Source organism: Cynocephalus volans, chromosome 16 (assembly GCF_027409185.1).
Source record: "Cynocephalus volans isolate mCynVol1 chromosome 16, mCynVol1.pri, whole genome shotgun sequence".
Lineage (NCBI taxonomy): Eukaryota > Metazoa > Chordata > Mammalia > Dermoptera > Cynocephalidae > Cynocephalus > Cynocephalus volans.
Window position 1 is genome coordinate 2,170,106 of NC_084475.1, and position 17,917 is coordinate 2,188,022.

At 54.3% G+C, this 17,917-nt stretch overlaps 2 protein-coding genes and 1 pseudogene across 2 annotated transcripts; 1 reads left to right on the forward strand and 2 right to left on the reverse strand.

Moving 5' to 3' along the window:
• Positions 1-1,204: 1,204 nt before the first annotated feature.
• On the reverse strand, positions 1,205-1,907 carry PPY (pancreatic polypeptide). Its single transcript, XM_063080273.1, has 3 exons — positions 1,717-1,907; positions 1,401-1,472; positions 1,205-1,229 (listed from the first exon to the last, which is right to left on the reverse strand). The coding sequence occupies exons 1-3, from the start codon at positions 1,905-1,907 to the stop codon at positions 1,205-1,207; spliced, it is 288 nt and encodes a 95-aa protein (XP_062936343.1).
• Positions 1,908-10,856: 8,949 nt separating this feature from the next.
• Positions 10,857-11,242, reverse strand: PYY (peptide YY). Its single transcript, XM_063081422.1, has 2 exons — positions 11,055-11,242; positions 10,857-10,938 (listed from the first exon to the last, which is right to left on the reverse strand). Exons 1-2 carry the CDS (start codon positions 11,240-11,242, stop codon positions 10,857-10,859), a joined length of 270 nt encoding a protein of 89 aa, XP_062937492.1.
• A 4,116-nt stretch (positions 11,243-15,358) lies between these two features.
• On the forward strand, positions 15,359-16,700 carry LOC134365081 (tubulin alpha-1C chain-like; annotated as a pseudogene).
• Positions 16,701-17,917: the final 1,217 nt, after the last annotated feature.

Sequence of the window (17,917 nt, forward strand, 5' to 3'; positions counted from 1 at the left end):
CTGGTTCCACTTCAGTCATTTGCACGCAGCAGGTGGAGCCAAGACATGAAGAGAAATGCGATCATGGTGTCATTGCCATGGGATCAGTGCAAGGTGCTGGGCCCGAGAAAGTGGACCCCCTTATCCACCAGACCCACAAGCCCCATCCCTTCAGGCTGAGCACATGGGGGAGGCAGGAGAAGCCATTCTGGGAACCAGAAAGCTTCTAATTCTCTCATTTCTCCCCGTCCCCCATGACTGTCCCTTATCCACAGGTGCTCCTGACCCAGAGAAAGGGGAGAGAGACAAGGCCACTCCCACCTTACACACACATGCACACACCACCCCATCCGCACCTACTCAGGGTACTGAGAAGGGCAAAGGCAGGACAGGCCAGGGGACTCCTCAGGGCAGGCCTCCTGGGGCAGGATCCGGGTCCTTGCCCTCCCACGGCTGGAGTGTAGAATTCACAGCTTGGATTTATGGAGGTGGCTGGAACTGTCAGCTACCTAGCCTCCTCCCCAGAAGGCCGTGTACCCTGTGCGGCCTCTCCTCCTGCAGAGGCTTGAATACCTCCTGTGTCCAGGAGTTTTCTACCTCTCAGGACAGCCCCTTCTCTCAACATTTCTGGAGAGCAGCTCAGGCCACCTAATACAGCCAGTGACTGCCTTAGTGCCAGAGTCATTCCTCTGGGCCAGGCTGTGGCCCCATGCCAAGGATGCTTTAGTGTAAATAGTGCTTCACCTGCTGCCTAGGCCATAGGAAAGCGTTGGTGGAAGGTACATTAGGGGCAGGGTTGTCATCACGTCCATGATCAGGTAGGGCTAGAGGTGCTGAGATGGGAAGATTCAACCTCCAGACTGCGGTTTCACTGATATGCTGAAGGACCTTCGGGGAGTCCCTGCCTCCCTCTGGGCCACAACTTGTCCCTCTATGAAGAGAGGCTGAACTGAGTGGCTCTGATGATCCTACAGACATTCTGGATCATTTTTAACAGCCCCCTTTCCCCTGCTCGTCCTCACTGCCCTCCTCCTTTCTCTCCTGTGCATGTGGCCTGCTCCTGCCCCCACCAGGGGTCCACAGAGACACAGAGAGAGGCTATGACTTTGACTTGCTTTATTTAGCCTGTGTGGGAGTAGAGAGTAAGCTTTGGCCAGAGCCAAGGGTGTGGAGGGGAGAGCTGGGCTGGCACTGCACATGGAGCCATAGGAAGCAGGAGGTGACATTACAAGTCCATCGGGCTGAGCTCCCTGTGTGGAGAGGGCAGAACATGGCAGAGCCCTTGGGAGACCTTAGGCCAGCTGTGGGCCCCTGTTCTCTCTCCCCCACCCTGCCCCCATACTTTTTCAGGCCCTGATTCAGCCGCCCTCTGCATTTCAGCCCCAGGGAGCTGGACAAACAAGGCAGAGACTCAAACCCACCTGGGAGCAGCTGCATGAGGGGAGCCCCATTCCAAGAATTCCAGGGTGTCCTCTTTGTCTCTTTTCCCATACCTGTGGGAGAAGAGGCAGCTGGGGCAAGCACTGTGCCCAGGTGCCAGCTCACCTGCCTCATACCTGCCCTTAGGCACCATCCTCCTCCGGGGCACAGGGGCCCAGGCCTGGTCAGTAGAGATGCCCTGTTTTCCCAAGAGCAGGCATGAAGAGGCCAGGTCTGAGGATGGGGCTGTGGCCAAGAATGCGGAGTGAGCCCAGGGTCCCGGGGACTGGGATCTCCCTCCCTCTCTCCCGCACATACCTAGGCCTGGTCAGCATGTTGATGTATCTGCGGAGCTCAGCCACGTACTGAGCCATCTGCTCTGGAGTGGCATTGTCCCCTGGGTATACTGGCTCCAGTGGGGCTCCACAGGCACCAAGCAGTGGCTGCAGCAACAGAGCCACACAGGTGGACAGGAGCAGCAGGAAGAGGCAGCGGCGTGCGGCAGCCATCTGAGGAGCAAGGAGTGGGAGATGAATGCAGAAGAAGCTCAGCCTATAGATCCTCCTATGACCAGAAAGCAGGGCCCACCTGCCTGGCCCCTTAGCCTGTCACCCATTTCTCCAAGCCTGCGGGTGCCACTCGGAGCAGACCACCTGACCTCCTAGATACCGCCCTGGAGAGCACAGACAGCCATCCTTGTGAGCAGCCCAGCAGCCGGAGCTCAGCCAGGGCCTTGGCAAGGTAAAAAAGTATGGCAGAGAAGACGGAGACATGGGGGCTGGAGCACAGCGCTCAGGACATCCAGGGCCTGATGGCTCTGGCGGGAGTTCAAGGGAAGGGGCTGGTGGGAAGTAGGAACCTTCCAGCTCACCCACAGGGTGAGGGAACACACAGTGAACTTGTGAAGCAAAGGACAGAATCTGTGGCCTTGTGGGTCTGGCCCTCCCCGCAGGGATAGAGACACAAATACAGGCCCTGCAGACACTATTGCCCATGTGGCCCTGGACACAGGCACACACACAGGATCCCAATCACTCAGAAGGTTGCAATCACACGTTCCTGTTCACACACACACATGCACAGTCAGCAGTCCTCTCTTCCAGTGTGACAGGTTTACCCAGCTGCAGAGCCAGACCCATGCAAGACCTTAGGCCTCTCAAGGCCCCCAGCCCTGCAAAGCACCAACTCTTTCCCTCCATCCTAGGCCCAGCTGCAAGGAGCCCCCAGACCCCAGGTCAGGCTGAACCCACTTACCCTGAGTCCTGAGCAAGCAGATGCTGGACCAAACGGGCACCTGCCTCAAGCCAGATGGGTGCTCCTTTATAGTCCTCGGCCCCCCAGAGTCCCCGCCTCCTGTCAGCCTCTCTCACTCCCCAGCCCTCACCCCCTCCTCCCACCATCTCCCTGCTACCTGCAATGCCAGCACTGGGGCTAAGGACGGGAGGGGGACGGGAGTGTCATGTGTGCCAGACTAGCAGCATAACAGACAAAACTGGACCACAATAAAACTCTCCTGTGAGCCCCCATCCGTGGCACTTCTTTCCTTGGGCACTGGAGCAGGCTTGATTCAAGAAGGTCTCTGGGACTTCAGGGTAACTGAAGAAGGTCTGGTCGCTGGCCTTGACACAGCCCCTCCCACCTCCCAAGGACCAATCCAGATCATCAAGCGGATTCCCTCAGGGCAGAAGATTGAGGCTGCAGCTCCAAGACTGCAGGGATGAAGGATGGAATCCCAGGCCTTCTTTTCCAGTTTGCTACTAAAGCAAAGTGGGAACAGGGAAAGGGCCTCAGGTTCTTAGGCACTGTGCAACGGAGCGGGGACCCAGGCTTGGAGAAACACATTTGGTGGGTGCATAGGACACAGAATGAGAACTGATGTGCCTGGGTTCAAGGGAAACGGGGGGTGCCAATTTCTGGTAGCCATTTCTCCTCCCACCCCAGAGCTCCCATTCCAGGGGAATGATAAAAACCAGCATCATTTTTAAAGCTTTAAATTTTCCAAAGTGCTCCCAGCTCAATCCCCTCCCTGAATCCCCACAAGAACCCATTTCATAGATTCAGAAACTGAAATCTGCTCAGAGACGTAACTGGCCCCAGAACACATAGCTAGTCAGTGGGAGATCCGGAGTTTGAAACAAAGTCCACCTCCAAAACCTGGACTCTCTTTTTATAAATGGGGCTATCAAAGTCTTGCTATAACTTCCCACTTTTTGGCTGAGAAACCTGAGGCTTACAGAGATGAAGACACTTGCTCAAGATCTCACAGCTGCCTAGGTCTCAAATTTTGGCATAACCAAAATTCTCAACCCCACTAATCCTACCCTCCAGAAGCCTCAGACTCCTTCCCTTGTTCAGCGTCCCTCCACCCAGCTCAGGCCAAGGAGCAATAACTAGCTGTGTCTGAATGACACCTTGATGCCTGAGTACGGAGCAAAGGACCTCTCACCCCTGAGGTTCTGCTGTCCCAGATCAAGACACAAGAAGTATGGCAGGGGGGTTGGAGAGGGGAGGACTGGACGTGACACCCCAAGGATCTGGCAGGGTGTGCATAGAGGTCAGACAGGCCTGGCTCCAAATCCTGGCTCTGCCATTGGCTAGCTGTGTGAGCCTGGGAAAGTAATTCCTTTAGCATCTGAGAAATGGGGCTTAAGGTACAGAAGATAAAAGAAGGCCCAGTAAACACCAGTGTTCTGCCTTGTTTCTCTCAGTTCTGATTTCCAGTAATAAAAACAATATTGCTTCACCAGACAATAACTTACATTCCACAAACAATGGAGGTCGTTCTGTGTCAACAAGCCCAGGCCTGTTGATTTTCCACCTTGCCACGCCAAGGGTGGTGAACCAAGGGTGGTGAACCAAGGGCCGGTCTCAGGCGGCCTCTGCTTTGGCCGGTGGAGGCTGCAGCATGCCACCAGGGGGCGCCGGGCTCCAGGCCTAGTTCCAAGGCTCTGGGCTCCCACAAGACCGTAGCCTGATGGGACTTGCTCCAGCCACAATCCACAGGAGGACGCAGCTCCACAAGACAGATGGTGGATCTGGGGGTTGACTCAGGTGCCGGGGTCATTTAAAGTTCTGTCCTGTCTCAGCTTTGTCAATGCCTGAGAAATAACGGTTCTCCACAAATGTCAACCAAACTTACAGATTTCATTTTTCTTCTTTGCGAACAACAGATTCGTCTTCTGGGTCCTCTCAGAGAAGCTGTGACGATTAAGGAGGAAGAGGTAGCGGATGTGCTTTCCAAACCGCGTGCTGGCCACGTCCAGAAGGGAGAGACGGTTCTCACCCATCCCCTATGTTCCCACAGCGTTCGCATGATCCCTGCTCAGAGAAGGCACCTGTCACTGACCTGCAGACGCACCAAATGAAGACGAGGGTGGTCTCTCTCCCCCCCGCCCAATCCTATGCCCCCTGGGATAGGGACGATGGCCACTGGGGACACAGTGAGTGCTATGATAATGAGACTAGGATAGGAACACCCGAGAAGCACCTGGATCACAGGGTGAATGAAGGCAGGTGAAGGAGCAAAGGGAATGGGGCCACCACATCCATGCCTACGAGGGCAGGACTTTGGCCAGCACCACGTCCTCCATCCCCTGCTCCCGCCCCAGCTTTCTAAACTCAATCCCTGCTGCTTTCAGTTAACCGACCAACGTGCAGTAGCTTATCGCACTTCTGTCTGGTCCTTGCACGAGGTAGCCACCTTGGGGGTGGACATGAAGAAGCAAGGGTTCTGCAAGGAGCTCAAAGCCCAGGAGGAGCCGGAGGATGGCCTTTTTGAAAGATGAGGATACTGAAGTTCAGAAAGAGGAAGGAGCAGGCAGTGGTCACCCAGTGAGCCAGCAGCCATCCCTCATCCAGGACTATGCTCTAGAACCTTCCTCACAGGTCAACTTATTTGCGCTCCTTTGCTACCTTGTGAGGGAGGCAGGAGTTACTCTTCCCACTTATTAGATGGGGAAACTGAGGTTCAGCAAGGTAGTGGATGTTGCCTGAGGTCACATGTGAGTCAGGAGTGGTCTGGACTTAAATCCAGGTCCATATATTTCCAGGTCCTGTGCTCTATCCCTGTTTCCAGGACACCACTGCTGGCCAGAGCCTGGCTCAACTCTTAGGCCAATGTCTTATTCCCAAATTGGGTGGCAGCAGCAAAGGGGTGGAAGATGGGGAATGGCTGTCCCTAGATGCCAGGGCATATCCCCTGGAGAAATCCTTGGGCTGAGGATAGCTGTGATACCCACATACACACCTTTACCTCCTTGTCCCACCTCCTCAGGGCCAACTCAGGCCCAACTGGGGCTCAGGCCACTAATTTGGAGCCTGGACCCTGCCTCTACTTCCCTCTGCCCTGTGAGGACTCCATCTGCCTCCGGGGCCTCCCAAAGGCACAGGAGTGTTCAGTATTTCTCCCTTCCTGCCCCCAATGCTTGCAAAAGCAAATCCTACAACTGCCACTCCAAATTTTTCCTAAAGAGGAAGGCTTCTTTCATGCTGAAACTAAGCCAATCCACATAATAAAGTATTGAGGGTGGGGTGGGGGGGAAGTGAACAGGGAGGAAAGAAAACCCATAGGGACTGGGTTCCGCAGAAGAGGAGGAATTTTTCCCTTGGGGTAGTTGGAGGGGAGAGATGCCAGAGCAGCTTTGGGGTAGGTAAGAAGTGAGCAGGAGGGTGAAGGAGAGCAAGGGGGATTTTTAAATTAAATTAAATTTTATTTATTTAAAAAGATGACCAGTAAGGGGATCTTAACTTGGTGTTATCAGCACCACACTCTCCCCAGTGAGCCACGGGCTAGCCCGGCAAGGGGGATTTTAATAAGCATTACTGTTGACCTTGGGTTGGATTTGTGTGATGTTCCTTGAGGAATGGGAGTCACAAGTGGAAGTGTTTTTAATTGATTTGGGTTGTGGAGTTTTTTTTTCTTTAATGCAATGCCACTTGGAACCTGAGCCCTGTGGGATCCTAGGTTTATAAGGGATACACATGGGCTAGGCTGTGTCGGGCTGAAACAGGCTGTAGGCTCAGCTCTACCACTCACTAGCTCTGCCTTTCACTAGTTGTGTGACCTTTGGCAATTTACATAATCTCTCTAAGCCTTAAAGCAGTTAACTACTAGGTCCTGTTGAACCAGTGCAGAAATGAATGCAGTGAAATGAAATGACTAGGCCAAAGTCACAGCCACTTAATGGAGAGACAGGACTCAAATGCAGGTCTTCTGTCTCTGTAGCCACTGCACCACCTGTGGGATCCCAGCCCTTAGAAGGGCTCATGGTGTGGCCTAGACCTGTGTAAGGCTTGGATTCGGGCTACAGATAGACTCAGGGAAGAGCAGGAAGGTGTCCAGAGGTAACGACGCTTGAGGTGGCCTTGAAGGCTGGTGGGGGGTTGCTATTTCACAGAAGCAGGGATGACACAGTGGGACTGAGCAGTTTAGGGGTGCACACTGAGCGATGGTAGGAGATGCCACCAGAGGAGAAAAGGGTGTGTTATGAAGAACCTTGAGTTTCTGGCAGAAGAGATTAGACTTAATTTTAATAGAATCAGGACTGGCTTTCAGCTCTCTCACCTCTGTCCCCAACTATATGTCCTGCAAGCTTCCTCCTTTTCTAGGCCTTGAGATTCCCGTCCGTTCAGTGAAGAGAGAGGGCTAAATGATTTCTAGGTGAAGTTCGGAGGAGATCATGTTTGTAACAGATAATGCTAGTTGCCCAAATGTCCACTCTCTCCTTCCATCATAAAAGAGCTTGAGGTGGGCTCATGGCCACCCAGCTGGAGACATCTCCTAGGTTGTCCTTGCAGCTACGTGGGGCCATGTGACTAAGCTTTCACCAATGGGATGAGAGTTGAAGCGATTGGACCCATTCTGTTTTTAGGAGCGGATGTGCCCTCCTGTGGCAGATGACCACAAAAGTACCTTCTCTCATTGTAGTTCTACAGTGGGTTCTACATCCCCTCTTCTTGAATCTGGGTTGACGTGTGACTGCTTTGACTGGTAGAGTATGGTGGATGATGCTGTGTGAGGCTTCTGAGGCTAGGTCATAAAACGCGATTGCTGTGGGTTGAATTGTGTCCCCCCGAAACTCCTATGCTGAAGTCCTAACCTCCAGTACTTCAGTATGTGGCCTTGTTTGGAAATAGGGTCATTGCAGATGTAATTAGTTAAGATGAGGTCATACTAGAGTATGAAGAGCCTCTAATCCAATATGACTGGTGTCCTTATAAAAAGGGGAAATTTGGACACAGAAACAGACATGCACAGAGGGAAGACAATGTGAAGATACACAGGGAGAAGTTGCCCATCTTCAAGCCAAAGCGAGAGGCCTGGAACAGATCCTTCCCCTACAGCCCTCAGAAGGAACCTGCCCTGCTGAGACCTTGATTTCAGATTTCTAGCCTCCAGAATGGTTCCTTAAAGCACCCTGTTAGTGGTACTTTGTTATGGCAGCCCTAGCAAAGTAATCCACAGTGCAACCTCCACGTGTTTCTCTTGGAATGCTCACTCTGGGGGGAGCCAGCTACTGTGCAAGTTCAACTACCCCAAGAACATTGTGCTGGAGAGGCCACATGTAGGTACTATGGTCAACAGCCCAACAACAGCCAGCACCATCTGCCAGATGTGCAAGTGAGCCTTCTTAGGTATCGGCTCAGTGGAGCTTTCTGGCAGCTGCAGCCCCAGCCAACCTCTGACTGTAACTGCATGACACACCCCAAGTAAGAACCACCTAGGCAGGCACTTCTCAGTCCTGACCCACAAAATCATGTGTGTCGTACAGTGATTGTTTTAAGCTGCTAAACTTTAGGTTAACTTGTTAATATAGTAACCAGAACGCCTACCTTTCCCCTTCCCTCCCCACCACTGGCTGGCACACAGATGGGGAGAGGGTGGGCCATCTTCAATCCTGCAGATGAGGGCTTGGGAAGCCACAAAATAGGAGCCTGGGCTCTTGGATGCCCTTGTGGAGCAGAGCTGCCAACTCCCCAGATTCCACTCACATTTTATGTAAGAGAAATAAACTTCCATCTTGTGTAAGCCACTGTTAATTCCATTTGTTTTTTTTTTTAAGTCAAATCAATGTCCTAGCAATATGATGTGTATAAAACACATATCTCAATGCTTTTTTAAAAAGGTAGAAATTGCTATTGTCATCATTATTATTACATCTAAGTTTCCCTCTGGCTCTAACATTGGTTGAGTCTGATCAGCTGTGGATTAACCTGCTCAACAGTCCTCAAGGTGACCATAAGGTGAACCCCTGTCACTGGTGGTCAACCAGACAGCAGAAGTTGTCAGTGGCCATGCGTAACTCTTACCAGATTTCTCTTCCATTAGCCTCAAACTGACCACAGCTCTCCCAGGCAAACAAACATACAGAGGACCAAGGACACCAAGACACAGACACATTTTCCCACTCCTCACCACACAATGAACCAAAGTTCCAGGCAGTAGCTACATGCTCCCATCCCACCTGTCCTGCTGCAGGGGACATGGAATTGGGAGAGAGAAGATGGGGGGCAAAATGGGATGTGATGATGAGTGGGGAGAGGGAGCCAGAAAAACTAACTCCACTCTGAGAAATCAGGAGCAGCTTCTGGGAGGAGGCGACCACTACGCCAAAGGCGTTTTCCAGGCTGAAGAGAGGGAAAGAGTCTACAAGTGGGAAGAGTGGCCAGGACAAAGGCACACAGCATCGGAATCCACATAGCCCATGACATACACCAGCCCCTGGACCAGCCTCCTGTCCCTCACCCTCTGACACTACCTCAAAGGAGGCTGGAGGACAGCAAAGGGGATGGTGGGTATCAGAGCCCCGTGGGCCCCTGGAACAGGTTGTGTCCAAGTAGGGCCATCCCCTGCAGCTATGGCAGAGCCAGCTTTAGAGTCTTATCCCCTCCCAGAGCCGTCTAAATGCAAATAGTCCTGCATGGCCCCTACCCTCTGCAGTGATGCCACCCAGCCTTCCTCCCCTTCTTATCCTCGCTGAATCTGGGGTTTTGACCTCAACCCGGTTCTCCCCATCACCCTCCAGCCCCCTGCCTCAGACTTGGGTAGGTCCTGCTGAACTAAAGGCCCAGGAGAGAAAGCCCACAGACAGAGGAGGCTGTGACTGAAGGGGAAGACACAGGTCCTTCCTTCAGGGGACTTAGAAGCGGGACAGGACAGAGACATGGACAAAACTCTCAATGAACAGAGAGGTCCATGACAGCTGGACAGCCCTAGGGGGCAGGAAGAGTGCAGATCAGGGTCGATCAAGGCAGGCTTCCTGCAGGAAAGGGGCTGGGAAGGAAGATTGTCAAGGGACATCAGCCTGCAGACAGGCTCTGGGATAGGCGCAGGGTGGTGAGGGCTTTGTGTTAGACTCCAGTTTAAATATCCACAGTGCCTTTAAACTTCAGTGTCTAGCCCAGGGGACGAGGGGGTCACAGTTGGGCCTCCTATGACCTTGTCACTAGGAAGGCACAGTTAGTGACTTACCCACTGAGTGCGAATTCGACAAGGTGGGGGAGGGTGGTTGCTGAGGGGGAGGGCACCCTGCACACTCTCACTGCTCCCCCTACTCAGGAAATGGGACACGGTTGAAATGTCCCTTTTGGGCAGCACACACACGCACCGCATCCCCCAAATGGCTCTTCCTCCAGGTGCCATCTTGGATCCCATCTTCACCTCCAGCCACTGCAGCCCGGGGGGGGGGGGGGGGGGCTATTAATACGGCTCCTCAGGGGAGCCGCCCCGGGGTCAGGCCCCGTCTTCATCTTTGGGGGGCGGGGGAGGGGGCAGCCCTGTCTCCATGTATCTTCCAGGCTGCCCAGCATGATCCCCATCCCCTGGCGACCCTTCCTGCTGCTCCCCGTCCCTTTCTCGAGAACTCCCACCACGCCCCCGACCCGCCCGCCATCCGGCTAGAGCTCCCGCCACAGAGGTCCCGGGTCTGGGCGCTGTCCGGCCCCGCGGTGTCTTCTCTCAGCTCCGAGCAGGAGGCGCCTCCCGCCCCTCCCGGCCGGCCCGGGCCCCTTTCGTCTGAGACGCCGAGTCGTCACGTCTCCCGGATCTCGCGCCTCGCCCTCCACGCCCACCGGGAAGGAGAAGGGAGAGGAAACAAACGCGCACTCCGTGTCTGTGAATCTGCTTTTTATTTGGGGACCAGGGGAGGGCCACACCCAGCCTTCCAGCCCAGGGGCGGGGGCTCCGAGAAACGGACGGAGGGCCCCAGCCCGAACCCTCAGGCGTCCGGGCGAGGACTGCGGGTTCCGGGCAGGACGGCTGAGGCTGCTGCAGTTCGCAAGCCTCCCGGGAGGCCTCGAGGTCGACGCTACACGTAGGCGCCTTCCGACCTGCGGGAGGGAAAGGAAAGGACTCGGATCTGGGGAAGCGAGACTGGGGAAGCCGCGAGGGACGGTGCCAGGGTGGGAGTGCCGTGGGGCGGCGGGGGCAGGCGGCAGGCTGTGTGGTGACGGGGGCGCTTTTACCGCGACTTGACGGGGCGGTCCTCGCCGTCGGGGAGTAGTCCTGAGAGGAGCGTTTCCGGGCTGTAGCGTTTCCCATACCTGCGGGGCGGGCCCACGAGGGGGCGTGGTCAGGCGTGGCCACGCCCCCCAGGGCGCGCGGGATGAAAGGCGCGGGCTTTTGTGGCCCGCTCCACCCACCCTGCGCATGCGCTCACCGCTGCCGGGTGACCAGGTTGAGGTAGTGGCGCAGGGAGGCGTAGTAGCGGCTCAGCTCCTCCGGGGAGGCGTCTTCACCAGGAGCCTCGGGTTTGGTGGGGTAGGCGTCAACCAGCGCCCCCAGACAGACGAGCAGGGCCAGAAGCACTGCGGCCATGGCGGGCCACGGCCTGCGCATCGTCACCATCTGGGAAGGAGACATGGGAGCGTGGCTCATTCCGTGCCTCAACCCTCAACGGCGGGAGGCTGCGGCTGCCGTCGGGCCCACGCTGCGGCGGCCTGTCTGGGGCTGGTACTGGACCAGGACCCAGCCAGCGGCTTGCTGTGTGTTCTCCGGCACCGCACCGTCTCTGTCCTCAGTTTCCCCATCTGTCAGAGGGGCATCAGCCCTGCCTGCCACCCCACCCCAACGCCCACCCCCGCTGCTGCCCAAAGGAAGAAAATATGCTGGTGGTGGGGCTCCAGGGCTTCTTCCCGCCCGTGCTGGCCCCATTCCAATCCAGCTTCCGCCACTCAGACCCAGCTTCCACCACCCCAGCCTCAGTTTCCCCACTGGGTTCCCTGGTACCAGACCATTCCTGAGCCCCCCAGCTACTCACAGTGACAGCTCCCAAAGCGAGATGAGCAGGAGGTGGAAGGCGATTGAGACTGCTGCAGGTCGGGCTGTGGCCTCCAGTGCTCAGAGCCTTCCCTGCGGGGCTTATATCCCAGCCTGCAAAGGGAGGGGGAGGCCGAGAGGGAGGGGGAGCCAGCAGGGGGAGGGGGAGCCAGCAGGGGGAGGGGGAGCCAGCAGGGGGAGGGCCCTTCCTCCTCCCTCCCTCCACCCCCGCCCGATCGGTGAGCTTACACCCAGTCAGTACGTGATGTCTCCACCTTGAAGGAGCTGAGGAGGCAGCTGCCATGCTCAGACTCAGGGTCCCACTGGACGGGGTGTCTAACCTGAACCCCATGGTCACCCCACAGCCCCCCAGTAGCAAGTCTAGTCTCCTGCGGAAGTAAGTGAAGCGTTTGGATCTGGACTCCTAGGGCAGCTCATAGGACCTGGGATGAGATTCCATCTTCCCTAGCCTGTCCATGGGTGGGAGTGAGGGACAGGAGGGAAGACGCATTTACTCCAACCTGCGAGAACTGTGACCACCCCTTCCAAAAGGCAACGCTTTTCAGCTTCTGCTCAGTAATTCCTTGGAGAAGGCCTGGAAGTGACAGGACCTGTGGGGGAATTCTGGGAGCATATGACCTTGACTCCTGACCTGCTGTTTATGATGCCCTGGGGCAAAGGCTTCTTGGACCCTCCGTTATGTCCTCTCCCATTGAAGAGTTGGGAAGAGAGGCATTAGGAGACAGAAGCCAGTCTCCTCCCCAGAAGCAACTGAGTCAGCTACCTGTGCATCCAGCCTGACACATACAGACCCTAGTCCCTCCCAAGGCAGAGTGTCCCCACCCCCATCCAGGTGTCATTCAGGGCACTTGTGTCTTCTGGAGCTGAATGACGTGAAGGCTGCCCAAGCACGTGCCACTATTTCCTGCCCACTGCAGTCTTCACTGGGCTCTGGGACTGAGATCCTCACCCAGAGCCTTTGAAGGAAAAAGGAAAGGACTAATGTTTATTAAGCACCTACTGTGCACTGGGTACTATATAATTTCAGGCACAATAATGTAATAAGCTGAGTTTATCCCCATTTTACAGATGAGAAAACTAAAGCTCTCAGAGGTAACAGAGCAGCCAAGATCACCCATGGGGAAATGAGGGTGGGACAGACCCCAGGAAGAGGCCCTCTCAATCATGAGGGGCAGAAAGGCTCAGCACCTGGAATAACCATTGGACTTGGGAATCAGGCATGGGAGCAGGGGGCGTGAGACTAAGTATGAGGCCCACCACCCACTCTGAGAGGCCAGAGTGGGGGAAGGGCTTCCAGACTGCCAGCCGCATCACACCCGCCTGCCCCATCACACCCGCCTGCCCCCATCAGGAAGAGAGGGCTGTTGGGGAGTCTCCCCATAAAGCCCTTTCCAGCCTCCTTTCCCCAGCCTGGCCAGAGCCTCCAGTACTTCCAGAGTCCCATCAGCCCATGGGGATATGAGGGGCCATCTTGTCCATCTCCCTGGTTCTGGGCCAGCCCCTCGACCCTCCAGAACAGATGGCTGTGGGCACTATCTTTACAGCTCTCCTGAGACGGAGAGTCCAGGGCTCCCTCAATCACCTTTTTACGAGTTCAATCACCTGCACTCTCCGGAAATGGCTTCTTATCAGCCATTCAGCCCCCCTGGGCCCTGCATATCCCAAGAACTGCCAGGGTGCCTTGCTGAGACGGACATAGAAAAGAACACCAGGTCCAGGGGACATGGACCCTACCCTTGGAGGGAGGGGAAAAATTATTCTTCTTAGAGAGCCCTCGTCTAAGGGACAGGAAGAGCCCTGTCCTCCAAGAACCCCAGTCTCACAGGAGAGTCATGGCCATATCTTTGGGGATCCCCAGTCTGAGGTGAGGGGCAGCAGTATCACTAGTGAGTCCCAGTCTAAGGGGGAAGACACTCCACTATCCTTGGAGATCCCCAGTCTGAGAAGTTCCCAGAACACAGATTTACATTGACAAGCTTGTGTCCAGTTTGGAGAGGAGACAGCAGAAATAAAATTCCACTCCTTCACAGAAAGACAAAGGCCACGAAAGACAAAAGACAGGTGCTCACCCTAGGGATGGAGAGGGCAGCACAGGGCTGGTTAGGACAGCTGTGCTCCCAGGGGTCAGGGCCTAGACAAGGACCCTGCAGGCTAAAGGGAACAAGGATATCAGAGAGGGGGTGCTGTTTTTCTTTTCATCCTGCAGCACTAGCCAGGTGGTGATAGGGGATTTCTAGTGTGCCAATCTCAAGCAGAGAGAGATGAAGGAGCTTGTGAGATGCCCACAGGGAATCAGACACCCCTGGAACCCCCTCAAGCCTTGGGGACTGTGGGGTCCAAGGACAGATGGGAGCAGAAGAGAAACAGTGGAGAAGTGAGAGGGCATGGGGGAGGCCCAGATTCAGGGTACAACCTCTGAAGAAGTCACTTCCTATTTACCCTGATTTTTTTGTTGTTTCATTTTGGGTTTTTTTCTGGCAGCTGCCTGGTGCAGGGATCCGAACCCTTGACACTGGTGTTATAACATCACACTATTATATCCAACTGAGCAAACTGGCCAGGCTCCAATTTACCTTTAGAGCAAAAGAAAATGGGAACCAAGGTGGTCCCTCAGTGTGGACCAGGAGCCAGTCTCACAGATCCTCACAAACCCTCCCATCCATCACATTTCCACCCTCTCATTCCACTCCCCAATTACAGGGCAAGCTGATTGGTTCATTAATCACCACTTCCTCATCAAAGAGTTTATTAACTTGTTGATTAGTGGGGAAGATGTCTCAGCCTCAATCGATGGGCTCAGCTACCCCCACCTACACAACCAAAGGCATCATTGACGCATGATTCAGTTGCTATGAGACATGTCTGGAGGGTGGGAGACTGATATTTGTTAGGGGAGAAACTTTAGAAACAATTGTTATTGCAGACTTGAGACTGGGATCTGACTCCAACTTGTCCTTGAAGGGTAGGGGGGTAGAATCACTGGGGTTCCCTTGGTCGCCATTCTCAGAGCACCTAGCAAAGCCACCCCAGGTCAGGGAGGCCATGGACCTGGACCTCAACTGACTATTCCCCTTGGTACATCAAGACAGGGTGGCCCATGCCACTCATACCCAGAGGCTTAGCATTTTGTACCCCATCACCTGCTCACCCACACCCATTCCATACACACAAGGCCTCTCTTTGATATATTCTGTGCTGGGCAGCTCTGGTCCACTGCCTTCCACCCTTAAGCAAAACCTTATGCCCAGGTTCCTATAGACAACAGATTTCCGCGCAGCAAGAGTGATTTGGGGCTGGCTAGTTAGCTTAGTCAGTTAGAGTGTGGTGTTATAACACCAAGGTCAAGGGTTTGGATCCCTGTACCAACCAGCCACAAGGAAAAAAAAAAAAGGGTGATTCAGTCCTCATTCAACAAACACTTATTAAGCCCCTACTTTGTGCAAGGCACTGTGCTAGGCACTAGGACAGAGAAGTGAACAAATAGGCAAAATACTTGCCCTCATGGAGCTTACATTCCAGTGGCAGAGAATAGAAAATAAAAAAGTAAACATGTGTATGTGTTATGATAAGTGCAATAGAAAAAAATCAGGGTGCATTACTTACCTCAACTCTTACCTTCTCAGGGACAGTAACGGGGATCCAGTGTCTGCTCCTGTCACCTTCGCCTCCTAATCAGTAGCCACCATGTGTGAGTGTATCTCCACCCATGTTGGCCAGGCTGGTGTCCAGATTGGCAATGCTTGCAGAGAGCTCTACTGCTGAGAACACAGCATCCAGCCCAATGGCCTGATGCCAAGTGACAAGACCATTAGGGGAGGAGATGACTCCTTCAACACCTTCTTCAGTGAGATGGGCACTGGCAAGCATGTGCTCAGGGTAGCATTTGTAGACCTGGAACCCACAGTCATTGATGAAGTTCACACTGGCGGCTACCGCCTGCTCTTCCACCCTGAGCAGCTCATCAGCGGCAAGGAAGATGCAGCCTGTAACTATGCCTGGGGGCACTACACCACCGGCAAGGAGATCACTGACCTTGTCTTGGACAGAAGTCACAAGCTGGCTGACTGGTGCACAGGCCTCCCGGGCTTCTTGGTTTTCCACAGCTTTGATGAAGGAACCGGATCTGGGTTCACCTCCCTGCTGATGGAAAGTCTCTCTGTTGCTTATGGCAAGAAGTCCAAGCTGCAGTTCTCCATTTACCCAGCCCCCAGGTTTCCACAGCTGTAGTTGAGCTCTACAACTCCACCCTCACCACCCACACCACCCTGGAGCACGCTGATTGTGCCTTCATGGTACACAGTGAGGACATCTATGACATGTGTTTTAGAAACTTTGACACTGAGCACCCAATCTACGCTACCCTTAATCACCTCATTAGCCAGATTGTTTCTTCATCTCTGCTTCCCTCAGAGTCGATGGAGCCCTGAATGTTGATCTGACAGAATTCCAGACCAGCCTGATGTCCTCTCGCTGCATCCACTTCCCTGCGACCACACATGCCCCAGTCATCTCTGCTGAGAAAGCCTACCACGAACAGCTTTCTGTAGCAGAGACCAGCAATGCTTGCTTTGAGCCAGCCACACAGACGGTGAGATGCGATCCTCACCATAGTAAATGCATGGCCTGCTGCCTGTTGTACTGTGGTGATGTGGTTCCCAAAGATGTCAGTGCTGCCACTGCCACCATCAAGACAAAGCGTACCATCCAGTGTGTAGGCTGGTGCCCCACTGGCTTGAAGGCTGGCATTCATTACCAGCCTCCCACTGTGCTTCCTGGTGGAGGGAGACCTGGCCACGGTACAGAGAGCCGTGTGCACGCTAAGCAGCTCCACCGCCGCTGCTGCGGCCTGGGCTCTCCTGGACCACACGTTTGAGCTGACGTACGCCAAGCGTGCCTTTGTTCACTGGTATGTGGGTGAGGGGATGGAGGAAGGCGAGTTTTCTGAGGCCCATGAGGACATGACTGCCCTTGAGAAAAAAGTTATGAGGAGGTTGACGTGGATTCTGCTGAAGGAGGGGAATACTGACCAGCCCTTCCTTTCAGCCCTGCAGCATGTCATACTCCCTGAAGTTCAGCTTTAGCAGTAGCTGACAGACATTAGAGCTTTCCATTAGGTTGTCTTGACTCAGCTGTGATTGTGCCTTACTTTTCCATGTGTACCTGTACGATTTTTGCATCATGTCTCAAAGTAAAGGTTTCAACAACAAAAAGAAAAAGAAAAGAAACAGGGTATGGGGCATAGAGAGTGCTGGGGTATGGGTACTTATTTTAGGATGGGTGGGTAGGGAAGGGCTCCCCATTAGGTGGCACTTGAGGGAGGTGAGGGAGTAAACCGTGAGGCTACCTTGGGAAGAGTGCTCCAGGCAGGGGCAACAGCAAGGGGAGAGGCCCCGAGGTGGGAGATGCGTGGCAGTTTGACGAACAGCAGGGAGGCCCATGTGGCTGGAGCCGATTGAGCAATGGGAGAGTTAGAAGATGAGATCCGGGGCCAGCCCCGTGGCTCACTTGGGAGGGTGCAGCGCTGGTAGCGCCGGGGCTGCGGGTTCGGATCCTATATAGGGGTGGCCGGTGCACTCACTAGCTGAGCGTGGTGCAGACCACACCATGCTGAGGGTTGCGATCCCCTTACCAGTCAAAAAAAAAAGGGGGGGCTAAAAAGCCTAAGAATAGGAAGACAATATTTTCATTTGTGTTATGGAAGTCAGAGCCCCTTCCCACCAGCTGTGTGATTTGGGGCAAGCCACTTTAATTCTCTCTAGGTCTCGGTCTCCTTATCTGGAAAACTGCAGCAAGTTTGCTGTGAGGATAAAATAAGGTGATGTACATGAAAGCATGTTAAAAAAAAAAAAAAAAAAGATGAGATCCAGGAGGCAGCAGGGGGTCGGCTTTTGCTCAGAATGAGATGAGAGCTTCAGGGCAGAGGAGGGACCTGTGTTCTGAAAGCAGCGCTCTGCCTGCTGTGTTGAGAATAGACTGAAGGGGGGCAAGGTCAGAAGCCCGGAGGTCAGTTAGGACCCCATTGCAGTAACCCAGCCATATGCACACTACACTCCTCACAGCAGCAAATGTCCCACTCGTGTTTAACCCGAGAACAACTCCCAGTTATGTCCGTACAGCACTGACATCTAGCTTTCACCTAACTGAAACAACCCGCTGGAGAAGAGAGTGGAAAATCAATGGATGTCTCCAGTAGTCAGGTCATGGCTCTGTCTGCCCTCTGGTTGTCAGGACTCCTCCTTTAGT